This window comes from Xiphophorus maculatus, chromosome 1, assembly GCF_002775205.1.
Source record: "Xiphophorus maculatus strain JP 163 A chromosome 1, X_maculatus-5.0-male, whole genome shotgun sequence".
Taxonomy (NCBI): domain Eukaryota; kingdom Metazoa; phylum Chordata; class Actinopteri; order Cyprinodontiformes; family Poeciliidae; genus Xiphophorus; species Xiphophorus maculatus.
In genome coordinates, this window is record NC_036443.1 from 11,254,232 (window position 1) to 11,281,873 (window position 27,642).

Here is a 27,642-nt window from a genome sequence, read left to right on the forward strand (position 1 = left end):
TTACTGATGATACCATCTCACAACCTCAAAAATATCTCCCTCTTCAAAGCCCAGTTGAAACTCACCTATAGCTCATGTTTGCAACAGATCATGCCTATAAAAAAAAACAAAAAAATAACTTATTTTTACACAAAAGGTATTGGCTAATAAATTCAGGCTTTATAGAACTCCAATAAGCAATTTAAAGTAGCGTCTGAATAGTAACAAAAAACATAGTAGAGAGGAAAATGTTATCTTTTACAATCGTCCTATTAGGTTCAACAGAGACCTACTTTTTGCTTTCAATAAGTTGCTTCAACTGTTTGCTTTCAGTTATGGACGATATAAGGGATGTTTTTATTATTTAAAATCACACAGGGTGTCAAGTAGACATTCAGCTTAAAATTAGTCATGCTTATCATCTTCATCCATACATTTTCTTACACCCTTATCCCATTGGGGTCAGGAGCCACTGTGCAGCTCTAATATCTTCAGAATGAACCTAAATAGCTAATGTTATCAGCTAGGATCACAGCTGAGAAATTCTCCAATGTTCTCTGATTCTTTTACTGTGTCCCATTCACATGGGTGATGACTGATGTGCACGTCCAACATAAACAACAAATCTCCACCCACACACCCAGCCCTCCCTCCTCATCACCGGTGCTGCCGCATCACTTTCTGCACATGCTCAAGACTCAGTCGTGAATTCCTCAATAAAACTGAACTAATATTACTGATCAACACAAGTTATTCCTTAGTCTTGCTAAGAGAATTTGTAACATATTTCTTACTGGAGTCATTGTTTTTCACAATAAGTGCTTTATTAAATATTAGATGACTTGTTTCAATAAAACAAAAGCTGTTCCAAGTAGGTCAGACTCCAATCTATCTTTATTTAAATGTTACAAATTAATGCAAAACGGTTTAATGATTAGCCAGACAAAGTCATAAGGATATGTTGAAGGCTCTGACTTCAATTTAATACAATCAAAGTTACCAAAATCCCTTAAATACCCTTTTATCAGTTCCCAAACATACAGTTTATCACTTTAAAGGCAATACTATCTGATTTATAAATGCACATACAGTAGCAGTGAGGACTCTTGCAGTGGGAAAAGGACATTATCCACTTGAACAGCACTGTGTTCACCTTGAGTAGGTCAGCTTTGAAGTTTAACTCAGGGGGCCTGATATGAAACCAAAATAATCCCATTTGAGCCGGTGTTTAATCATAAGAGGATCCATCTTTTATTATGTAACTGCTGGTAATTACTGCTGCAGATCAAAGAAATACAAATGTCTCTCTTCTTTAGCCTTTATACTGAAGGAATTATGTTTTATTCTGTCAGAATAACCAATGTGTTGTTCTGTAACTATTGTTGTAAAATTTACAGTGATTCAATGATGCACATATTCATGTAAAAGCCTTTAAAATCATTAGACTCAGGATTTGAGTCTGCAACAATTAGTTATCAATATTAATCATTTTTAATTACATGTCACTTAGAAAAAAATCAGAATCTGCACAATTCTCATTTGTTGGAGTTCATAATTTTATGCATTATATGCAATAATAACACTCCCATAGAGCGCAATTTCAAACAAAGAAGCTTACGAATAATCTTTTTTAAAAAGGGAGTGAAGACATGTGAAACAAAAGGAAATGTGACAATGTTTTAAACATCGAGAGGTCAAAAACAGGAGCAGGTTTCAGACATGAAACCTCATTGTGTTTTCTTTGATCTCAGGGAATATGAATGAATATTTCAACATAGCTCGATACTAATAACTCGTCTGTGTAGCGCTTTCATCTCCGTCTAATGGACAACAGAACAAATACCGAGAACAACTATACACAGTTGTTATTTGCGGCTTGGCTTCAGCAGAGGACGGTGCTGAATTTTTCAATACTTTATTTTCAGTTGAATGCATAAATGACAAGTTAAAAAAAAATCAAAGTAGACACAGCATTATTATATTATTTGTGGTTTCCAAAAAAATCAAAATTTAATTAAGAAAGTCTCAGATTAGGAGTCAGTCCAGACACAGCTGTCGAGCTAGAACCAGATAGTCAAACATGATGATTTTCTGTTGTCAGAGCAGCAATTAGTAAACGTCAAGCTGCAGCTTTTATATTAAGAAACCATTGGATAGACTGAAGTCAAGGTTTCTGAAAATAAAAGAAAAAAATAAGCAATACAGAATTCAAACAATGTGAGGTTTTGCTCATTGGCTGCTGAGTAGATTGTTGTGTCTACTCAGATGTGCAGGTACAAAAGATGTACCTGCACATCTTTTGATGTGTACGTCGCACATCAAAAGATAAGACTGCTTCACACATACCTGTTTTTAAGGTACACAGTATTTGAGCTTGGAGAGCAAATGGTGAAAACTAAGGTGAATGCTTCAGAGACTTTAGTGAGGAAAGATTGGGTGTCAGGAGCAAAAAGACAGAAGATGTATCTGATGGTCTGCTTCCATAGTAACATTTTGCACCTTAAACACATGTATACACACAAACACAAATAAACACCTCTCAGACAGGAGGACGATCGATGGTGGTTTCCACTCAGGCTCAATCAATAGATGAGCAAGTTAGATTAGGAGAGCATTGGACCTAAACTCATTGGGAAAAGCAGTTTTCCAAGTGAGGAGAAAGATCAGCTTGGAGCAACATGTTATAGACTCAACTATCCTAAAGTTACAACGTTTTTTGTTGGGGTGAAAAACTCCAAAACATATATGGTCCAATATTGGACCATATCCAAAGTAAAATATTCCTGAACCAAAAAAAAGCCAAGAGTATAGTTCCATATTTCTCTCTCTCCAGTGCAAATTACAAATAAGTGGTTCAAAGTCATGAAAGATTGAATATTTAAAAAGTATCCAGAAGGCAACAGAATGAGGGGGGGAGTGGACATTAGGTGCTAAAGCAGGAAGTGGCCTTCACTACATCCCTGAAATCTTTTCCACATGAATAGAAGATGCATGTTAGTGTAATATTGACTTGCCTACGCATAGAATCACTACAGAATGGGACACGTGATTACGTTCAAAGAATCATGATGAATCATGATTCAAGATACGTTTGAGAAGGGGAGTGCTCTGTTCACCAATCCAAACCTGAAAGGGGTAATGAAGTTTTCAGCATCAAGTATAAAAGATAACATCTGTAACTTTATGTAGTTTTCTGATAGTGACCTCAAAAAAGGTCATCTGCTTGTCTTTGATAACAGAGAAAGAAAACATGTGTTAGAACACCAAAAATATATTTATTACCTCCAATTATAATGTCAATCAATTCAATTTACTTTGATCGTTTACCCATTGTGTAATTTGTTACTTGTATGACCTTCTAAAAGTATGATAAACTCTGTCCTAAGGAGTAATTTCAGCTATTTTTGCACATTAAGTATATTACTGGCATTAGTTTTCCATAAAAGCCAAAGAGAGTCCTTAGACCTAGTCACAGACATAAGTCCAACTTTGCTTCATATTTCTATCAGAACAACATAATCAAATGCTAAATATCTAGGAATTACTAAAACCATTTTCTGAAAAAGTCAAACAAGCATATTGTTTTAAAAGTCTTCACCTTCTGAATGAATTGATAAACAATATTTGCCTAGCAGAGCATTTTTTGTAGAGTGAAAAGAAACTTGCAGGAAAGGGTGAGAACTTAGATAGAGGGAAGTTCTGATTAGCACACTTACAGATTCCTCCTTTGAAATCATGAGGGGTTTCACGCTGGGAGAAAAAAAAACATTTTAAAATACAGATTAAGCTTTTTAGAGGAATACTATTTTAAGTATCAGAATAGTATAAATCTTTATTGTGAGATGTTCAAAATGTTGCTTTGTGAGCAAGTATTTGCATGACAATTTAACATGATCTTATCTCAACATTCCTGTAACCTTAGTGAAAGAAATATTACCACCAGATGTCTGAGAAGAACATGAGGGACAGTACATCGTGGCTCCAAATGATTTTAGACTCTAAAAATCTCTTCAATAACGGATGTTGGATCAATGATGATGTTGATTTGTCATTCTCCCAGCATGTTGATGTCAGTGTCAGAGCCTGGTCTTGACCTCTCATGAGAAAGTTCAAGCAGGTCTTAGACGAAGGACGGTGAGAGATGGACAGAGAGCGGGTTGTTAAATGCTTTCAATCTTTCAGCTCTCAGCCTACTTATGTTAATGGCCCTGCCGAATCAATAACTAGTGATTCCAGACAGATGCCTTCAACAAGACTCAAACTGTTCATTTTTCTGTTACTTTACAATTTAGAAACTTAAATTGTAATACTGTTTTGATGTTGCAGAAATGCATTTTAACTGAAGGTTGTATCATTTATCTTGATAACTCATCAAAACACTTAACTGCCAACAAATTAATCTGACATGCAGTGACTAATGGAAGCAGGTTTGGACAAGATGGCAATGGGAAGGTATAAAACGGCTGACAAATTAAAAATGAACCAAACTGACCCACAACCCTGACATGTACCAATAATTCTTTCCACTCGTATCTTACTAGTTGATGCTAAAATAGTTGAATGATATTGTCGTTTCTGCTTTTGCCAGATTAACAGTTGAGATTTTCAGTTTGCCTCTCCTAATCCATGCGTCTGCTTCAGGGCAGTCCTAACAGAAATCTTCCTCATTCCAATGTTTTGCATTTCCTGCATTTGGAAAATCAACTGATTATTCAAGACCACAAAAAAATGCTTAAATTAAATACAAACTTACTCTATTATTGCTTTTACATGTAAACACTTGTACAAATTTGTCGAGATTTGTTGTGAAACAGCATAAACTACAACTACTTATTTAATTTAGTTAAGCCAGAACATTTGTGAAGTATATTAGAGACAAACTGCTTTGTGGAAGTGATTCCTAACAAAATTAATTATGGCAAATTTGGTCATGAAGTGGATTTAAAATACTTAAGAGTTGATTAAAGTGCTGCACTAAACAACAACGATGACAAACGAATGAAACTGAACATTAAATGTCTCCCATCCAGATATACAGTATGTCATCAGCCCTGGCACTGATAATAGCATAATAAAATGCAAATTGTCATGCAAATCTGTAAAAACAAAAATTCTATGCAATTAAAACAAGCTCATTATGAGAGAAAACTCTCAATGAAAATCTCCCTAAAAAGGAATAAATGAGTGCTGCCTAGAGCTATGACTGCCAGTCAGCAGTGCTGATCATTATTTTATAGCTGCTTGATCTTTACAATATTTGCCTAGCAGAGCATTTTTTGTAGAGTGAAAAGAAACTTGCAGGCAAGGGTGAGAACTTAGATTGAGGGAAGTTCTGATTAGCACACTTACAGATTCCTCCTTTGAAATCATGAGGGGTTTCACGCTGGGAGAAAAAAAAAACATTTTAAAATACAGATTAAGCTTTTTAGAGGAATACTATTTTAAGTATCAGAATAGTATAAATCTTTATTGTGAGATGTTCAAAGATAAATCTAATTGACATGTAGTTATTTGTACCTCAGTTTACTGTAAACTGGATTTGTGTGGCTTTCTTCCCATCATACAGATCCACATGCAGTAAAATTATAAATGTTTTACAGCACGAAACTAATATATTTATCACTTTCTGCTCTTATGAATCTTCCTACTGATGCATTTTGGGAAAAGATTAAATAGTTATATATTTTATAGGACAGAGTTTCTGACATTTCATTACCCAGTGCCGTTTAATCACATTGGAGTGTCGTTGAAGAGCACTGTCCTCTGCGCTCTTCCTGCCCCCAGCAAAACCCTCGACAGCTGTGTTCACTTGCAGTCGAACATCTATATTTGCTTGTTTTAAAACACTAGCTCAGATGGTATATGGGTTTAACGCTCCACATTAGTGGGGATCATTGCATAATATATCTACCAAAACCTGTTGTATGAACGTCTTCTGTCATTTTAAGACCTTTTATAGGTTTTGTGCGCAAACTGACTGTATTTTTCATCGTATTTGACTAATATGTACTACTAATTGTTTTATTTTTTGCATATTCTTTCTTCATCCATCATCTGTGTGAAAGACTTGTGTTTGTCGTCCATTAATTTTCAGTGTTCAGTGAATCCAGTTTAGACAGCATGCTGTGACCAAATATTGGCACCAACTGCAAAATGACAGAATGTATCCATGTAATTTGGCTGATTCATAATTACATGTCTATTTAGAAGACTTATTGTGTATAATAACTAAGGAACAATAAGTAATTTTTGTTTTTTTTTCCTACTGAGCCATTATAACTCCCATATTATTAACATTACTCTTCTCTCCTCAGGCAAGATTCAGAAACATGCATCTGTAATGAAATGCCTTCAATTTATGCCTTACAAGATAAGCTGTCATTTTCAATCTACTCAACACAGAAGTCCACCATCTACAGGAGCGCCATCATGCATCTTACGACAATTCAATTCTACTGGTACCTGCTCCGTCTAAAACGAAAGAAAAAAATGGTTAAAACCTGACACTGTGAACTCATTCTAGATATATGTTGTCAGTGCATGAGACGTTTGCAGACATTTCTTGAGTGCAGCATCTTGGACGACGGCAGCATTAAGAATGACAAGGGTCTGACCTTGTCTATGTAAATACTGTCACTATGAATAAAATTCTCTGAAATCTGACAATTGTGACTTTGAGAAAATAGTACAAGAAGCAGAGATAAAGAGCTATATACAGTGAAGATTTCAACAACTTGTTTAGAAATATTTTAATAGCCCAAAAATTCACTTACACTTGGATATTGTTTGAGCTAATTGTAGGATCGCAAAACTGTTGGATGCTTAGGACAGTGAAACATAAACTTTGACTCCTTTCAGTTGTAGATGAAAAAGAGAAGAAAAGCTCCTTTTGAACCAAATTACGAAATTTCACCCTCATTTGTCACACTTCAGGATTGAACCAGGCGACAATGATAGTGCGTGTTTGCGTCTGTGGCTTGTCAGTGATTGGACGAGAGGCTTTTAATACAGGTCTACGAAGTCAGAGGACAGGCTGAGAGGGCAGATGGAACCTGGGTGATGTATTATGCATGGGTAAAAGAAACGTGCTCCGATGGGCCATGTGAGGCCACAGGAGGAGAGAGAGCCAGACTGACCCAGCCAGACCCGTCACACATTTACTCCCCCCTCCATCGCCTCCCACCCTCCACCCAGTGAGACTGCTGTCTCCTCTTTGTGCTCCCCCACGACCCATGGCACGAATCCAGAACTATTGGCTAACAAACGAGTAAGTCAGCCATTGGTGTTGAAATATTTAGTCTCATCTCTTATCTCATTTACTTAATTTCATATGCCTTTAACTTTTTCGATTTGTCGAACTGCAACCAAAATCCTCAACAAATTTTATTGGGATTTCATGTAACGAACAGAAACCAGGACATAACTGAAGTGGAAGTCTTATGAGTTATGTCTCTACCAGTGCTGCACCTCTAAAGAACGTATGTAAACATCAGCTTTAAAAGTCCTGAATCAGATTTTCAATTGGATTTTGTTTGGTTTATGGAGTCTTGGACTAATGTACACAGATTTTGGCAGAGGAATATAACTGTAACTATGTCACTAAGAAATCTTACTTTAACATGTCACAGCATTCTGATATTGATCCTCTAAGAATGGTCAAGCTAAGAAAATCAATTTCTGTATGTTCAATACATATATATATTTAAGATAAAATAAAAAAAAACAGCATCACAGCAACTGTTTTTTTTTTATTGGAAAATTTCCTTCCAAGCAGTATTGATCATCCACTGCAATTGTTTTCAAGGCTAACATTTTTGGTAAATGAATATCTGTCAGACACAAAGACGCATCTTATTTGTTTTACTGTGTTTTTTGTTTTTTTCTCTGAGCTTGACAGCCGTGTCTGCAGTGTTGCACTGATGATTAAAGTGAAGTGGAGGTTGCAGGGGGTCAGACAGATCTTATTTATCTCTGTCTCTTCTTAGTCACTCTCAAAGTCACCTTTAAATGGCCTCCTAACTGCGTTTGCACACCCCCTATGCCCAAACCATGCCCTTCTCCCCTCCTCAGAGGAACCCCGTTCCCCCCGCCCATGTGATGACTGACAGCTCAGCTAATGCAGTCGCAGCTGAGTACAGCATGGGGAAGAGAATTAGAGAGAGGGTCGGTAGAAAATGCTCAGCAGCCCATCTCCTCCCAGCTTGACTGCAAGATACACGCCAGATGGGCCTTTAGTGTGGATGGAGGATCCACGTGAAGCAGCTCTGCAGTGAGCCATGACCAGACGGACAATAGCAGTAAATAAACTCCAGTGGTATGTCAAGAGGCTTTGGTTCGAGATGGAGAGATGTTATTTAAGACTTTCAATATGTTTTAATTACGCAGTTTGGTCAGTGGGGTACCTTCTGATTCTGGACCTCAGTCAGGGGGAGCATAGGAGTTAGGAACTACACTTATGAAGACTATTAAAAAAAATAAAAGATCTAGACCTAAATGGCTTCATTACACCAAATTCACATTTTAATGCGACGTTCCTGCATCAGAAAAAAAAGGAGGAGAATATAACCTTTGTATATAATTGTTTTATCAAGGCTCGTCCATGAACTTGTGCTTCATGCTAAGATCACTGTAAAGCTTGCAAATGGCCAGCTATTTGAATCTGTGCCATAATTAAGGAGAGCTAAATTCATAATAATCATTTTGAATCGTCCGTCCACCGTCTATACGCACTTATCTGTACAGAGTGTCAGTGGGGCTGGTAGCTACATTTAGAGGTCATTGAGCTGGGTACACACCAGACAGGTCACTAGTCCATCACGGGGAAACCCAGAGACCCACAGGACACACAACCATTCACACACACACACACACACACACACACACACCCACACACACACACACACACACACACACACACACACACACACACACACACTCTCTCTCTCTTTCCCTCTCTCTCACCTAAAGGCAATTTAAAAGACCAATTAAACTATTATGAATCATTATAAATCATTTAGTTTTATCTTAGTCTTGTTGCTACTATTGGTGTACTTTTTCACACTTTCGACACAGCCTCCATAGAAGAGGCTGGGCATTACGAACTACACAGCCTTTTAATTGTTTCCTCATCGAGACATCAGCTACTTAATATTCCACGGAGCCGTTTGATTTGAGGAAACCAAAAGGGCATGAATGCCAATTGATACTGGCTGATGACACATTACCTGCACAAGAAGAATGATGTTCAGAGGAAAAAGATTGCAGGCGGAATACCAGAGAGAGAGTAAATTAACAGCCACCGTGGCTACCTGTCTTTTGGAGGAAGAATGAAAGAGTGACACTGATAAGGTGAAAATAGGAAGAAGCATTCAGGGTCACCAGCAGTCACTCAGTAATCTCTGCATGTCTTGTCTTCAGGCCTGCAGTTGATTTTCAATTGACTTTGAGACCAAAACTGTTTTGTAACATTCAACGATAATAAATTAAGAAGTTTGTTTGTTTTTGAGGCAGCTTTTTTTTTTTTTTAAATAGCAGGTTAACACAGTTTACATGACTTCCAAAGTCGTCATTGTGCAGCAGATTTACTATCAAAATCATTTTGAAAAGGATGGACACAGCAAAACAAAAAAAACAAATTCATGCATATTTAAAGGAAACAACTCAATCACACAATGCCACTTACATTTGATGAATCCTCCCTCCACTAATTTAATCTCTCAGGAATCTGGAGTTCCATGTCCTCCTTTTTAGCCGCCCTTCCTAACAAAGGTTATATAAACTAATCAGCCATAACAAGCATGTGAAGCATGAGGAGAAAGCTGAGGAAAAGACAATAGCATTTTATTCTTTCACACTGTAATTGCGATTCAGCTAATTGACTTATCAGCAGAAAGCAGCCGCACCAAATTGCAGAAACACTTTCTGCTCCCCTTCAGCTTCTCACCTGGGCAATTAATCCATCTGAAAATTAATTTTTCTGAGCTGACGGGATGTGACGCGAGTTTCAATTAAAAGTTGCCGTTTGTGGTGGTTGGGAGATCACAACAAAATTGACAGTTGCAGGAGTTGCTAAAAGAGTGGTGCATGAAGCAGGCCTGTCACTGCCAAAAATAATAAATTGTCAAACTGGAGGAAGTGTTCGTTTGTTGTTTCATCTCATTACAGTCAACATTTTAATTTAATTGGACACTCTGATATAAATGGTTTATAAACATAATTGCATACCCTCAGAAAGAGTTTGCACTGATGCAAAATGAAGCATGTGATGTGCCCATACAAAACAAAATTTACAATTTAACACAAACTAATCTTTTTTCTCCATAATTTTACACATTTGAACGTCCTGTTGACTTTTGTTCTTTAAAACCGACACTAGCCAACTAGTTTTAACAGGAAAATGGCTTAAATTTAATCCAATGAAGCCCTTGTGAGAATATGGAGGGCGTGAAGTGCCTCATTTGCATTTAAAGAAACCCCATCATAATCAGATTCAAACATCAGACATTAGTAAAAGGCAAACCTGCATGAAAACCAGTCAGAGACTTATTAACTTTCCAGAATGACAGCAGCTCTAAATATATGACCAACTAAAAGAATAGATCATATTCAGCCCTGAAACCACTTGATAATCTACTGCATGACCTGAAACGTATAGCCTCCTCCTACTGACCAAATTGAAATATTTTCAACTTAAATGCATGCCACACTTTTGTGATTTTTATTTGCAAAATAAATCTAGATCTATGTATCATTTACATGGATTTATGGATCATTTACACTTAAATGATCCCATTTAAGTCATCTTGAGGTTACAAGTTGACAAAATGCAAAAAAAAGGAGATTTTTTTTGTACAGATTTGGATTTTGGAGTCAAAAAGTCTGCTAATTACTTTTACCACCTGCCTTCTTTTTTAAATCTAGAAAGAAAAGAAGAAAAACAAAATTTGTACCTGAGCATCGACGAGGAGGTGCCGCATCAGGTTCATGGACTTCTGCAGCGTCTCCTTCTCCGGAGGACAGTAGGCCTGCTCCTCCTGTTCCAGGGGTTTGGGTCTGGTCACCATAAAGCTCGCAATCTGGTCATTCAGATTGTTCAGTGACTGCACAGCTACAGGGCAACACAGACACAAAATCATATAATCTGCTTTCACAATTGTTTTTTCTTTATTACAGTTTTTGTTTCTAATACATGGAGATTTTAAGAGCACCATACTGCAAAAAAACATAACTGTGTCTTTCTTGCTTGTATTTCTGTAAAGGTACTGTGAACATCTTATAGCACAGAAACAACAGCGACAACAAACTAGTTTTCTGCTGTCACCTACTTTCTCCGGCGACATGATCTCTGGTTCAGAATATTCCACTTCAGCCTGAGAGCCATCCTGTTTTTGTTTTCCTGTTCTCTCCCCTGTGTGTCCCTGGCAAGCTTCTCCTTCCAGGTTTCCTCTCCTTCATTAAAAACTCACCACCCTTACTGTACTTCCTGCCCCCCTCTTTCTCATACACACTTCCTAAACACACTTCCCATTTACCACTGAGTGACCTCTGGTCTGCGAAGGGTCACGGCAAATATTTCTGGTGGAAATTCAGGATAGATGAAGGCGTGGAGGAACGGGTGATTTCCATATCTTTGTTGGGGTTTAGCAAACATCTTTTGAATTTTACATGAGTTGCTACGCTAACCCCTGAAGTGTCATTATCCATCATCCCACTTCTTTCCAGCATTTAAATTATTCTAAAGTTATAGCCATGTCAGTCAGAAAGGAGGTTTAAGGATTGGCCATCTGTCCAGAGGTGATTTTATGCAAACTTTGAGCCATTAAATCTATTATGTCTAGCTAAAAATCCTCTGCTGGCACATTTCTACCAAATAACGAAATGCAACCTGACTAATCCCAGTGAGTAGGATGATTTGAGGGCAAGCAGCTGGATAAGGTATTTTCAGGATGCAAATGTAAAGCCTCTTTCAGACACAAACGCCCATGCATAGAGAAAGGAAGAGAGAGAAACAGAGAGAGAGAGACAGAGGAGACAGCGAGAGAGGCTAGATTAATGTGTTGCGCAACAACAAAATTCTATCATCACTACGGCTGACATTTCCAAGCAAACAAGCTCCGAGGAGGAAATTTGACAAGTTGGGATTGAAGGCAGCGCAGATAAGAAGGAAACGAAGGACCTGAAGAGGAAGCCTGTGTCCCTCCCCGAGGTGAGAGTCGGGCAGAAGTCAGAGTAATGAATATGTGAACAGGGGCATTTGACGCCTGAATTTCAAGACACTTTAGTCAGTCTGAGTGTCTGATAAATCTCTTTAGTCATTAAAAATGGACCATAGAATGTGCATAAATGGGAGTTTCGGCCTCAACTCTATTTCATTTTATTTAATTTGGGGTGATTAAAAAGCAAAATGCCACATTTTATCACTTTTTATGGAATATCAGCATTAATTCAATAATTCATAACAGCAGAATTTGTGTGGATCCGGTTTCAGTCGGGATTTGAGGGGTGCAATTCTTATTGCACAATCACAGTGCCCTCTACTTGGCAAGACTAGAAATCAAAGAACATCTCACTGAAGGTGAAATGTTGAATGTAAAAAAAAAAAAAAGACATTGAAAGCCTGCAACATTTCAACCACTTGGTTGCAAAGAAAAACAAAACAGTCCAATGTGGTAATCAGTTCCCCCCCTTGTGACAGTAGGCTGGAGAACGCTGCATATTAAGTTCACCTACACAATCCACTTCATCTTTAAACTAATCACTACACCATCTATCACTACACCGACTTGTCTACAGCACATTACACCCAAACAAAATTACAAAAGAAAAAGATAAATGGCAACGTGAGAACATGGTCAGAAATTTGACATAACAGCAGATCATCTCCTTCTTAAAAATAATATTTCTTGTTCTAATGTTAGTCTGAAACATTAGAACAGAAGAAATGCATCATAAAGATAACACTGCAAAAAATATGTCAACTGGTCAAGATAAAAAAAAAACCAAGAGGCTCAAAAGGATTATATGGCAGTCATAACATTTTACAGCTTGTATTTTAGTTTATCCAAATATAAACCAATTAGGCAAGAAAATGTCTCTAGTTTGGCCTCAACTTTATTTCCTTTTCATTTAATGACACGTTAGACAAAATGAAAACCAAAAACATTCATCAAAGTAGCTAACTTTAGCCATGAGTAGTTAAATGGGCAAACATAAATCAACATTTCTTGATCTATGTTTTGCATTTATTTACAGCCCTTTCAAAATCTGTATTTTTACCAGTCTGTGAAAATATCAAATCATATGACCTAAAACGTAAAGACAATAAAATAGTTGAAATGTGATTCTGAAAATCAGATTTTCCTCATTCAGTTCACTGCAAATAACATGAAAGCAATTTCAACAGGATATATAACATTAACACAAAGCACATAATATCGATCAAATTAAAATATATGGTCATTGATCACAAAAGCTACATTATGTGCCAAAATCAATACCACTATTTGGTTTAAATGAACCATAACCCCTGAAATGCTGACCTTTACCCTGCATATTGATTATCCAACACTGATTGCCTTTGTGGTAATCACCAAGTTTCTGAAGCAACAAGTTACAACTGTATGATCTAAAAGTATAAGTTAAACGACAAAATATTAATCACCTGAATGCAGCACAATCAGTAATATAAGGTGTACAACAAAAGTTATTGGGAATCTCTGGACAAATGTGCTAATAGACATCGACATTTCTTGTAATCTAATTTAATTATTTTTAAAATTAAGTAATCAGCACTGCACCTAGGTTCCTTTTTAACCTAGTTTTTAAATGAGTACAGATAAATTATTAGGCAACTGTGGCAACACTGGTGACTAGAGATCCAAAAGATGTCACTGCCTTCAACAAGAATGGAAAATACAGCAAACTATAGTGAGTGTCATTCTGCATCTTCATGTAAAGCCTGAAATAGATTTCACCTGCAGCTTGCCTTCAGCAAATATGAAACTAATGACAGAGAGCGAGAGGTATAGGCTGAAAGGTCTGTACAAAAAAAGAATATCTATAAAGTTGAAATTTCACCTTCGTGTCATTTATTTTACTTGAATATTTTGAACACAAATGTGAATGCGCCCCAATTACAACCAAGAACTGAGGACCAAGTGCTAAGGGTGTCATATGTTCTCATTTCATTACACCAAATAGAAAAAGGTGCACAACCAATCAGAGTTAAGCGATAAAACAAAAAAACTTTGAGAAATTATAATTTTTTTTGCACATGATGTCATTGATTACATCGGTTCAGGTGTGCATTGCCAAAAGTGAACCTGCTGCCTTAGGACATATAGTTTATAGTCATTCAATTGTAAGTTTAAAAAATGTACCAAAAATAAATCTGGCTAACCAATCACCTCAGTTTGTTCGTTCAACATAACAAAACTGAATACTTAGCTGCAAAATGTTTTATTTCTGAAGGATTATTCACCATTTTCTACTAAAAAACATTTTAAAGTAAAACAGCTTTAATAGTCTTTATAGACTTTGTTTTACATCATTGAATTCAACAGCCACTTCTATTGTGAAAGCTAATACCTTTAAAAATGGTTTAACTTTTTTTTCCACCATACATAAACTCAAATCTCTCCAGTGTAAGTTGCAAAATTAAAACAACCGGATCTGTAGAATAATATCTACAGAAGAAACACATGATACAATTATTGCAAAAAAACATTTCAAGAGGTCAAGAAAAAGAAAGACAGACTTTAAAAGATTATATTTTGTGGCAATCATAACATTTTACAGTTTAATGTTTTAGTTTATTGACTCCAAACAGTTCCTGAGAGGACAAGACATTACCAGTGCTATCCAATACTGCCCCCTATTGGCAAAAGTCAAGATAAAACATTGAATAACATGCTCTTACATCACTTTGTCGCACCACAAGATGAATGAAAATTTAAAAAAAAAGGAAATCTTTGATCAGAAAATAATGTTTTGGTTCCCTGACAATTTATATTAAGCATTGCAATAAATTGTAATAAGATATATATATACTACAGATTTGTACTTCACATTTGTAGGACTGCAAGTTTCTTGGTAGATGACGTACATAATTATGAAAATCGGGTCTCTATAACAATGTGAAACCTCTAAAAACACAATCAGTGAAATAAAGTCGACTACGTATTTCTGAATGTTTATGTGTAATATAAACATTCAGAAGTGCAGTCTTCAAATTAAAAGCAGTTCAATATGATTGTATTACCTAGGACGACAGCTGGCATAATAATTACAATTATATTTCCCATGCTAATAATTTTTACTAAAGTAACAAAAAAAAGTTACATGTTCGTTTTTGAAGAAATGCTAATTATTCCTTCATGACAAATTGATAAGGCAGAATATTTCACAGGAGAGATTTTAGCTTTCACGATTAAATAACATGTTATCTTTATACGGAGGATACATGCCGACACATTATGCAGCCACAAATCCACGTAACGCCACCCTGCCTCCGATACCCACACGAAATTTTCACGGTGGGGATGAAGACAGAGAGATGGTGCAGGCAGAGAGACAGCACACATCACTGGCTTGGTGGAACTGAACCCCCTGGGGGCCCGGCAGCTGTGAATCGGCGAGCAGAACCCTCATCTCCACAGAGCTCATTAAACCCCACTAATCGTATCTGTAACTGCTGTACGGGGTGGAATAAAAGCAAAGCAGCAGATATAGGATGTGCTTTTCCTGGAGGTGTAGGGTTGTGCACTTCAAAACACTAGGTGGGCGTGAGCGCGTGTGTTGGGATGTGTGGGTGTATTTATGTGTGCGAGTGTATGTTTGATAGAGAAATCTGGCAGTGGTTCACCTTTTTTTTTTTCCTCAACCAATTTTTTTTCCCTCCAGCACAAACGCGCCCCCCTCGAAATCCTCCCCATTTTCTCCGCTCAGACTTCCATGAGGTTTCTTCATCTTTCTGTCCTCGTTCTCGTGTTTTTTGTGCTCTGCTTGAAACGACGTTCTCAGCTGGTTGAGTGGATTACACTGGCTCCATTTCAGCAAGAGATAATAGAGCAGAATAATCAGAAACAGAATCTGATTCAAAAGGCATAGACAAAAAAAAAAAAAAAAAAAAATCACCAAACAAATTATGTTGGTTTTTTTTTGTGTGTGTTCGTCGTGTAAAATCATCTTCTGGTAATCTGGCCTCATAAACAAACATAAGGCTCTGTCGAGTTGAAAGGAAAAAAATCATCATGTCTGCTGCTTTGAAGGCTCTGATTGTTTTTGATTTTGGTCGCAGCCAACACAAAGCCTTACTTGCCGAAACAGGAAGACTTGAGTACACACATCCCAACGCAAAACCTAAGAGTGAATAAACCGAGTTATGTGAACTGTGTGTATTTGAAAAGCCTCTTCGTAGAGAGAGTGGGTGGTCTGAGCGTGTGCCTCTTCAAAACCCATCACTGAAGTAAAAAAAAAACAAAAAAAAAACCGCTTTTGCTGCTTCTTTTCACTGTCAAAGTTTGGATCTAGGACAGGCATCTAGAGGCATATCTCACCCGCTTCGGATGTTATCATCCCATAGAATGGCGATTATCAGTGGTTATCAGCCCCATTGAATGGCCCCAGTTGGTCCCTGCTCTACCTGCTAGCAGGCTGTTATCAACCGTTATCAACCATTCTATCGGTGATAACAGCCGCTTGTCGCTAATAGAACCTTTTTTTAACCTTTTTTAAAAACCTTTATTTATAAGTTATCTGCGAATTTGAACAGGATATTAAGAATTTACTAAAAATACAAAAGCCAAACGTATCCGTCATAAGATTTTAATTAGGTATTGTAATAAACGTTACAGTATTTAAAAACAACTCACTAAAATCTAAAACCGGAGGGTTTTTTTTCTGTTTTGTTTATTTTTGTTCGCTTTTTTAAAGACCTATATTTCCAATATGCCTTTTATTTCTTTGGATTTTTTTCCAATAATTCACTCAAAATAAATGCCAAAATTTAACATACTTGGTTAATTTTATTGGATCTTTACAAGACGTGTTCTCTCAATACATGCCGTGTTTTTATCTTCCGGTCGTGCAATTTTATATATATACATATATATACAATGAAGTTAAAAGGTATATTCTAGAGTTATGTAGTGTTATGAGTTGTCCAACTTCATAGCCTTCCACTAGGTGGCTGTATGTACATCCGAAGTTGCTTGCAATCCATTAATAATGATAAGAAGAAGTTAGGGTTGGCCCTAATCTTATTTTTAATTTAAAAAATTAAAAATAAAAATACGGATGGATTTGCTCATATGATTATATGAAAATCTGTGTTTGTACCATATGAAAATGTTTAATATTTGTATTAGTAGTAATAATAATAAATTACGGATTGCACCCGACAAAACATTAGAGAAGAAGAAGAAGAAGAAGCTTACGTCATTCGACGCGACACTTTCCACGGTCGGAGCTGGTGAGTAGCCCCTGAATCTGTCAAATAAAAATGTAGTAAAAAACCTCAAAAGACCGAAAGTCTACATTTATAAATCTGCTGATGGTAGTTCTATGAGTTAATGTTAGCGAGTATGTGGCACAGCATGTGTTTGTACAGATTTAGACACGTTTTTAACCCTATTTGGTAGAAAAAAAAAGCTAGCTAAAGTAGCCTCTTAAAAGCCAGTCACATTCAAATGTAGCTGTCCTTCATACCTTTAATAACAATGTGCTAAAATTTTGTTTCATATATCTTAAAAAACCGTATACTTTTCAGTATACTAGTTTATATCAGTATATTGATTTAATGTTAGGATTCTATCATACAGTTCATTACATTTCATCGTTTCCCACAGTGTATTATAAGCCCTGAGGCCATCATTCTTTATTTGTTGCCCCACCAGGCTAAGCATTGTTTATTTATTTAAGTCTTTGTAAAACGTTTGCATTTTCTATGACTTTATAGTTATTGTTCAAGTATTAATCTTCCAATCTTTCAATAACACATAATTCTCAAAATGTAATTTCAAATTTCCCGTCAACTTTTAACATTTTTTATCTCAAAAACATGACCAGCTACAGGATGACTGACTGTCATAAAACTGAACCACCGGGCTTACCATGTTTTCTGGGGGATACCCTGCAAGCACAATGCATGCTAATATTTATTTATCACATACCAGAAAAAACAGCTACCTTCTGTTTATTCATATTCATGGTTGCTATACAGCAAGATCTAAGAAAATATGTGTTTGTCCTGAATATTATTTTTTTATATACTCTGCTTTTTTTCATTTCATGATAAGAGAGAACACATATCTCGGAGGAAGCGAAGGTCTTCCTCCAGAAAGCCTATAAAGAAGGGATGATCAGGGTGGGATCTCCACTGGTTGGAGCGGCATCCCAGGCCACTGGCTTGCCACCGTTTGTCATTGATGTATGTTTACCAAAGTTCTTTCTAGCCGTTCAATTTCAGAATTCAGAAGGCAAGATGCAATTTTATATAAAAATAAATTCAAACTTCCTGTTTTGTAACAAGACTTTTGTGTTCTTTAGAACTGGATTGGAAACTATAGAAGAAAAAAACCATCTTCTTCTGAACCTAAAAACAAGAAGTTATACACCAAGGACCTGTCTGGTTACAACCTGTTCTGCAGGGATCAGTTAAAGAACAAGGGTGAGAGAGGATTTACTGTAGCTGTTATGTTGACAAGCATTGTTGTGTGTATAGCTAGCCTGATCATTGCAATTCTCACTTACAGCACAGCCTTTGCTTTCTCCCCTTGACTCGGATTATCTCCCGCAGACGTTTCATTGTGCCAATCAGTAAACAGAAGGAGAAGTTGTTAAGACTGCCAATTTTCTGTGCTGTTTTAGAATTGCAGTCCGCCTGTAGTTGTAGCAAAGTAAAGGAAGCCATTCAGTCTTTGTTGGCCTTCCAAATATGGAATTAACATGGACAGCTGCCTCGATGAGCTCAGGGCTTCTGTCTTTGTAGTGACAGATTTTATGTATTTATTTATTTTATTTTATTTATTTATTTATTTGCAGCAAATGCAATTTCAAGTAGAATTTTTGGCATTGAACTGGCACATGACATACGTCACAGACAAACATTAGCGATTGGGTAAAATTTAACACCTCTACAGAGGTGTTAAATGAGTGTTAAGTGAGCAATAGTGTCTCAATAGCCATAGCCCAGACCCTCTGGATGCTTCAATGTGTAGTACAATGGGTCATTTTTTTACCAGGCTATTCATAAACTTAATTTTTGGAAAAAGTATCTTGCCTTAGTTATTTTGTAGTTGTGTAATACTTGCATTGTTCTGTTCGATTTACTTTCTAGAACAGTGGTTTCCAAAGTTGATTCTCAAGGGCTGGAACCTTCATGCCCTTGAGCCATGATTGAATCTAGGTTAACACACCTGCATTCAATCATGGCTCATTAGAAGGCCAAAGAAGAAAATTGACATGTTGAGGAGGTTACAACCACCAGACAGAGAAGTAAAACAAGCGGTCCTTATTGGAAGGACTTCATTCAGTATCCCTTTCCATGTAATAGGGGTTTTTTTTTGGACTTGTTTTAATCATACAATTCCATTTGAAATTGTATATATGGTTTTTATATCAGATTTATATTAGAAATAAATCTCTTTCCCTGTGACAATTCTATTCAGTGTATCCCAACAGATACCTGTTATTTGCAATTATGGTCTATGATGGAATAGTTACTGTAAAAACTTTGCAGAAGCAGATGCCAACTTACAACGAGAAATGAAACAAATATACCATTAAGTATGGGAAATTGTCCTTTCGTTCATTAAAATTAATAAAGTACAATGTTGTGTTGATTAATATTAGCCTTAAGAAAACCTTTAATCGTTCACACTTCACAATGTGTACTTGAGAAATACTGTTTAAGCCATGTCCTGGATACTTGTACTTCAAGTTTTGATATTGCATTGTATTGTACTCATATTGAAGATATATTGGAAAAACAATTTCAATAATTATATTTTATTCTTTGTATCAGACCCCGGGAGGAAAATTAGGACACCAACTGTGGAAGACATTTTGAATGCAATGTGTGCAAATGGTAAGTTCGTTGCATGTCTATCCTGAAAGTCCTCCATTACAATGTTGTTATGTATGTTATGTGGGTATATTACAAAGCGCACCACACCCTCGGTAACACAATATGTCTGGTCTTCCTTAGGAAAATATGTATTCCGGATGATTTATAGGTTTTCTGATACAAAAAGTGTGGGGAGTCCAGCTTTGTCTTTAGGTCACTCTGACGTACAACCAGATATGTTTAAGAAATTATAAATATTCCATACTTAGATAAATCACATACGCTTTGGGGTACGTGTATTGGGTGATCTCATTAGTGAGGATGTAACACCTTTCAAAATGTTCTATATGGCTGTTATGTATAGTCGGATTATAGCTGTACTGTCATGTCAATGTCTGCAAGATTCATCTCGGCATTGATATTGTGGTTGTACAAAAATGTATGTGTAATATAGTGCATGTGATGCGTTTCTCATGCTAAGACTGTTGAACAAATGTAGTTGTGACAATTAGCAAGTTGGCAAGTCTCACAACAGCTGATGTTCCCTCTGAACAATAGTCACATTCACAAATGCGGAATACAGAAATATTTTATTGTGAGCTGTTAAAAGTAATAGTTGTGGCTGGTGTCACAGCTGACATAAATCCGAATACTTTGCAGCACTATGTTTGGTTATGTTTTATTGCTTATTCAAACCACTTGAGGTGGAGACCATCAGTCACACAACAAAACACAGAAAACTCTCATTCCCTATGTACATCAACCACATTTCCAGCTTTAATTACACATGCAAACATTAAAGAAATTATTAAATAAGATGTACCACAAAATACAGTAGTACAGAACTAAAGCATAGATGCTTATCTTGCATCACTTGTTTAACTTTAAGGAAGTAGAAGACATCTCAAATTACGGAACTAATGAATGAGCAGGCAATAATTTGTTTTCAACATAAAAAAAATTTGCAGAAATAATTACATACAAATCACACTAACCAATAGCTTAAAGTAGGGGTTCCCAAAATTGTTCCTCAATGGCCAGCACCTTGCATTTCTTAGTTCTGTTCCTGGTTTAATGCAAGGCCTATGAATAGGTTGACATGATGAAAAGTTTGTAACTTCCACCGGTGAGAGAACTAAAACATGCAGGATGCCCATCCTCAGGGCCCTAATTTTGACGACAATGAATAAAAATAAAAAGTATTAATAACAAAACTGTTTCAATATGTTTAAATATGCTGTTTACACAGAACTGATAGTAACGCTTGAGTTCAACATATTCCCATATAAAGTATAATATGTTAAACGTTACTTGAAGGTATGACCTACCTTGAGATCACATTGCAACTAAACTGTTAATTCTTCTTTAGATGAGCGGAGCGTAACAGAGACTATGGGTTTGACGGAAGTGCTGCCAAGAGAACCGACTACAGATGGTATGCATTTAAATAAATTAAGGCATTATGCTTCTTTTATGTTTTTTAAACTACATTTGTCAATAAATGACTTATTTTTCTTTATTTAGATACTATGGATGTTTGCAACATCTGCCACTGTCTGTTCAGTGATGAGAAAAAAAATGCCAAGAAGTAGTGGCGTGAGTGGCTACGTTGCAACACATGTGAGCAGTGGTCACACCTGGCATGTGGATTCAAGAAAACTTGTGTCGTCATTGTCAGACTCCCAGAAGTTGAGCCTTGTTATGTCTTTCAGAGCGAAGGTGAAACATTAACATGTTTAACGTTGAAAAATTGTCTGCACTGGGACTGCAAAAAAGACACTTCTAATTTGGTCACAGTTGTGACATCTGACAGCTGTCAATGTTAGCATTTCCTGTAGTTTTTTCTTAAACAATTGATAAATGTACAATGCATCAATAAAAGCTTTTGTATTGAAAATATATTCTGTCAAATGTGAGTTCTTTAAATAGTAACAAACATTTGGGTATCAAACAAAACACATCAGTGAGCATGTTAGCTGAACTCATTACTATTACACTTGAAATATTTAAACATGGTAGCACAGATAATACCCTTTAGCAAAAGAATGAGTAAGATCTTTCCTTTTACATAAACAAATTGACCAGGTTAGAAGACGACACGTTCAGGTAAAGGCACTTTCTCCCTTCGCGAAATCGTTAGGACAGGCATGTTGATAGGACACAGCTGGAGAAGATCCCAGTGTGGGATGCAGTAGTTCCACAACGTCACGTTACTATTGGTTATCAATGGGTGACACGCCACGTGACCAGTTACACACTTTTTTCTGCTTAATGAAAACTATTAATACGATTTGACATTAGGATTTCATTCTGTCTGATAATTTCAATATATGACTGGAAAATGTGATTTACTTACTTTAGCAGAATTTGCTACCCACTCAGACTGGTGAGTTCAATCATGACATCGCCCCGTGTGTCAATGATGGGGCGCATTCCATTTCAAATATTGAACGTGTGCCGCAACTATAAGACCCTGTGAGTTGTAAGTGCAAGGCTGTTATAAAGTAATGTATATGGTCATTGAGAGTGTAATTGTAGTGTGTAGTGTTTTAAACTATGATCAGGGCTTCACTTTTTTCTCATATTTAGTTTAGCTGCACTATTACAGATAGTATGTGTTAACAAGGAGAAGCTGTATGGGAGAGTGATGCAAAAGAAGCCTTTTCAGCAATTACGCCTCAAACAGAGCCGCTTGAGGTCTGCAAAAGCACATTTGGACGAGCCAGCTTCATTTTGGAATAAGGTCCTGTGGACTGAAGAAACAAAGATTGAGTTGTTTGGTCATAAAAAAGGCATTATGCATGGCGGGGGGGAAAAAAAACAGCATTCCAAGAAAAACACTTGCTACCCACTGTAAAATTTGGTGGAGGTTCCATCATGCTTTGGGGCTGTGTGGCCAATGCTGGTACTGGGAATCTTGTTAAAGTTGAGGGTCACATGGATTCCACTCAATATCAACAGATTCTTGAGAATAATGTTCAAGAAGCTGATACGAAGTTGAAGTTATGCCGGGGATGGATATTTCAGCAAGACAATGATCCAAAACAGCGCTCCAAATCTACTCAGGCATTCATGCAGAGGAACAATTGCAATGTTCTGGATGGCCATCCCAGTCCAGACCTGAATATCATTGAACATCTGGGATGATTTGAAGCGGACTGTCCATGCTCGGCAACCATCACACTTAACTCAACTGGAATTGTTTTGTAAAGAGGAATGGTCAAAAATACCTTCATACAGGATCAAAGAACTCATTAAAAGCTACAGGAAGCAACTACAGGCTGTTATTTTTGCAAAAGGCAGATCTAATAAATATTAATGTCACTTTTCTGTTGAGGTGCCCATATTTTTGCACCTGTCAAATTTTCTGTTAATGCGTACTGCACATTTTCTGTTAGTCCAATAAACCTCATTTATTTCTGTGTCTAATGGAAACAGAAATATTACTGTGTCCATTAGATATATCAAACTGAAGTAGCTTTTGCAAACACCCAAATATTTATACATAAAAATGATTAAGATTAATAGAGGTGCCCAAACTTTTTCATATGACTGTATGTTGCCGCTTTCTCAGGTAGGTTACAAACAGTTATGTCATAATGCCCTAGCCGGCATACCTAGGTGGGCCCCATAAGGGAAAAAAGAGGGCAGACAGTATAGGTCCCAAAATGGTTTGTTACCATTTTCCATAGTGGCCCATATATTTTTTTATGTAAGCAGAGACAAATCACATAAGACTACATGTCAGAATTTTCTGACATACAGTTGGTGTTATTCAGACTCTCTGTCTTTATATTCCTGCCTGATCCGTCCCGCTGTGTGCTTAAATTTTAATGTAATATCTGGTGTGAAGGACGTCAATATTCGCGTTGCCCTCCTGAAAAACGCAAACATCAACACTAATATTAACTGCTCTATAACCTTTTAAACAACCAGGAATGTACATGTCCTTACAGTTGCAAAACTAAATGCAAATCTAACAGTAAGATAATTCTCACTAGTCTGTGCAGCCATCTGAGTGGTGGAGCAGTGGAAGGAGCGCGTAGACAGCAAACACTCAACCTGGATGCTGGTGTGAGGGGTCTCCTAAAAAAGTAGTCAATCATCCAACTGCAGATGATATATTATGGTGCTGCTGGCATTCTTACTAAAACCAAGAAGGTAAATCAAATCAACCAGTTTGTAAGTCCCTACACAGGCTACAAATAGTCCATATTGTAAGTTTTGAAATCTGTCTGAAATATCACAGAAACACTGACGTAGCTCTTAATGAATTTTTAATACAGAGTAGTGCCCTTCAAAATAATGTAATTCTTGGATAACAGTCAAATATTTCTCAAATATGAACATCACAAAATTTTTGTCCACTACGTTTTAGTTATTTCGTTGTTGTGCCCAAATTTAAAGATATTATGTAAAGCACATTATGCAGCATCTCAAAATTAAGAGTTAAATTCAAACTGTAAATGAAGTTTAGTCATTAACAATGTCACACTGAACAAGAACATTAATAAATGTGAAAAAGAGTACAAAGCTGTAATGCAGGGGTCTCAAACTCCAGTCCTCAAGGGCCGGTGTCCTGCAACTTTTAGATGTGCCTCTGCTGCACCACCTGAATAGAATAATTAGGTCATTAAGGCTCTGGAGAACTGATCTACACAAGGAGGAGGTAATTAAGCCATTTCATTCCAGTGTTTTGTACTTGTGGCACATCTAAAAACTGCAGGACAGCGGTCCTCGAGGACTGGAGTTTGACACCTGTGCTGTAATGAGTAAAACTAAAATGCCCTTGATTATATATAGCTTGACTTAAAAAACAGATATGTCTCAACAATATCAAAAGCAATAAACTGAGATGTTAGAACAAAAAGCTTATATGAAAATCATCAAACAATGCACTTTTCATACTGGAATATGTGCTCTTCACACAGGACAGTAAGTGGCCATAAATCATGAAGATGATTCACAATCTATGCTGTTCTCTCCTTCGTCAACATTGTCGTCATCATCCTCTTCATCCTCTCCATCGTCAATGCTTTCATCATAGTCTATGTAATGTAGATCTGGAGACATAAGTGCTTGAGAATGAGAGTTAAACTCTGGTAGGTGATGATTTGGAGGAGGGGCACCAACTTCAATAAACCTCTTGAACATGTTCATTGCACTGTACATTTTCTTTTCTAACATGATAATGTTTTGATGAAGTACAGCTTTTGAACCAGGATCTGCAGTATCATTTATAGCTGAACTTAAATGTCCATGTTGTTGATGAAGGTGAAGAATGACAGTGTTCATCTCTCTCTTAAGTAGAAGCTTTTCTTCAGCTGCTCTAGTCTTCAAATGCAGGGCTTCTATTGCTCGACTTTTTAGGTTCTTTGGAACAACACCATGATCTTCAATCTTTAAAATAAGAGAACAATTGCAAGTGGAACCTTGTTAAAGCGTAGTAGCAACAAAAAGTGAATAACAGCATGTAGAAAGTTGAATAAAACCTTTAGATCAATTCTACTCACTTGTTCATCAAACAATGTGTACAGCTGGGAGGAGGCATCACACAATTCTCGAAATTCTAAATGTGATGGAAAGATGCCAGTTTGTGGAGGCCACTGCAGATTATTGTACTCTGTAACAATCTTCTTCAGTTTCCTGTTACAGGCATTCACTTGCTTGGACAGCCTTAAAGCAACTCCCTGTCCATCTGTAAAGAAAGAAGAAATATAAATACTAGTAAAAATAATACAATCAACACAATATGAAAACATGATACAATAGTCATTTATTGAAGTATGTTAAACATAATAAAAGGTCAACATCTGAAATAGTGTTTATCTCAATTTGGATTTTGTGAACACAAGTAGTGGCAGCCAATTCTACACAAGATATTCAACATGACACTAAAGTTCGCATAAGGAAATCTCAGTTTGTAGGTCAAAATCTATTACTGCCAATAATTGAATGATGTTTTAATTGTACTCTTAAAAAAGTTATCCAGTGACTTAATATCTGCAGTAATGCATAAGATCATTGAATGTCCATTAGAAAATGGATGTATTACAATACTCACTTATCTGTGCCTATTTACAACGGGCATTAGGTGAAAGACAGGATACACCCAAGAAACATATTCATACACCAAAGATAAATAACCATACACATCAAAAGCACATACCCATGACAAAGGACAAGTTGGAATAAACCAGTCACTTCTTACACTGCATAAAGAAGCTTAAGTACCCAGAGTGAACATATGCATGGTGCAGGGATAACATAAAGATTAAATTTAGGTTTACCACATGCTGGGATTCAACCACAAGACCTTTGAGCTTCAATTTTGCTAATGACCATACAGTCAAGAAAAGAAGTAGCGTTACCATTATATCTTCTTTTCAGGTTGAGAAGAGTGGTCCTCTCCCTTGCTTCATTTTGTGCTCGTCGTATCAGCTGACCTCTAAGTTCCTGGTCAACATCTCTCAGTGTTCTCTGGAAAATGTCATCCGAAGGGAGCCACCTTCGTTTTACACCATGGTGTCTCTCAATTATTCGAAGATCCCTGTCCAGCCTAACCACAACAAAAACAAACAAACAAAAAAAACAACGCACAGTTTCTTTACTTGAGGCGAGAACTGTTGTTCAAATATAGAAGAGTACAAATTTCTGTCTCTTACTGTGATTCATCTTCAATGAGTGACTCCTGTTTATGTGATCCGGATCTAAAAATGAAAACAAAGACTTTATATTGGCATAGCTTGTATAATTAGCTGAACTTAATACTTTGTCATTAATGTGGCAACATTGTAAGTCTTGTGTAAGTATTTCACAATGTTTATACATTATCTTATGCATGTCTGAGGTTAGTGCCTAGTAGTGAGGCTGCTTCCCATAGGTGAGGTTAGGAACATGGAACAACCACCAAATCGAGACATTTGACTAATTTTTTTTGTATTTACTACATGTCTTGAAAACTGCAGACCTTTGCAGTGCCCTCGTCATTACAGACACACCACCAATCTGCCTACTGATTTGGTATTCAAAAAAGGATCATACCTGAGCTGGTTGATTTCGGTCAGCTTCATCACATAGTTCCTCTTCCATCTTGGAACAATCTCTGTAGATAAGTCAACAATGTATGTTATTGAACAATCCAATATCTCTGTGAATAATTGGAAATAATACAAATTACATCAAAATTAGTGACCTTCGTCGGAAGTGATAATGGCGAAACTAGGAAATAGACAGTAAAAAGAGTCACAGTACTTATGTTTAATCTATTAATTCCAAAAGTACATAAGTAAAATAAATAAATACTGTAAAAAAATAATTCTAAATGAGAAAGCAGTAAATAACACATCTAGTCTATTGGAAATGCCATCAGTGACATTAATTTAAAGAAATTTTTAATATATTAAACAGAATAAAAAAGTTGCAATATTGTTGACATATGTACTAGGACATATCTTTTTCTCTCTACCTCCATAACAGTAAGATTGTTTTTCCACCGTAAGGTGTTGATGAATCCCTCTACAGAGACCTGGCACTCCAAACAAAGATGGACAAATAGCTCAAGAAGAGCCATTGAAAAAGCAGCCTGTGGCTTCTCC

The 27,642-nt window shown here is 36.6% G+C and overlaps 2 protein-coding genes and 1 long non-coding RNA gene across 5 annotated transcripts in view; 1 reads left to right on the forward strand and 2 right to left on the reverse strand.

Annotated features, from left to right (window-relative positions):
- LOC102217955 (kazrin-like) overlaps positions 1–11,086 on the reverse strand; it is a 131,362-nt gene extending 120,276 nt beyond the window's left edge. For all 3 annotated transcript variants that reach the window (XM_023330940.1, XM_023330930.1, XM_023330934.1), the window contains exon 1: positions 10,929–11,086. In XM_023330940.1, coding sequence (XP_023186708.1) covers positions 10,929–11,042 — 114 coding nt within the window. In that variant the 5' untranslated portion in view covers positions 11,043–11,086. The remainder of the gene's footprint in view (positions 1–10,928) is intronic.
- Positions 11,087–18,571: 7,485 nt separating this feature from the next.
- On the forward strand, positions 18,572–21,455 carry LOC111608610. The gene is made up of 3 exons (XR_002752764.1): positions 18,572–18,646; positions 20,003–20,065; positions 21,414–21,455. It is a non-coding gene; the product is annotated as an uncharacterized LOC111608610 (long non-coding RNA).
- Positions 21,456–24,980: 3,525 nt separating this feature from the next.
- LOC111608607 lies at positions 24,981–27,261 on the reverse strand. The gene is made up of 6 exons (XM_023333623.1): positions 27,240–27,261; positions 27,089–27,149; positions 26,710–26,754; positions 26,416–26,603; positions 25,558–25,742; positions 24,981–25,444 (listed from the first exon to the last, which is right to left on the reverse strand). The coding sequence occupies exons 2-6, from the start codon at positions 27,115–27,117 to the stop codon at positions 24,995–24,997; spliced, it is 897 nt and encodes a 298-aa protein (XP_023189391.1). The 5' UTR covers positions 27,118–27,149; positions 27,240–27,261; the 3' UTR covers positions 24,981–24,994.
- Between the last annotated feature and the right edge of the window lie 381 nt (positions 27,262–27,642).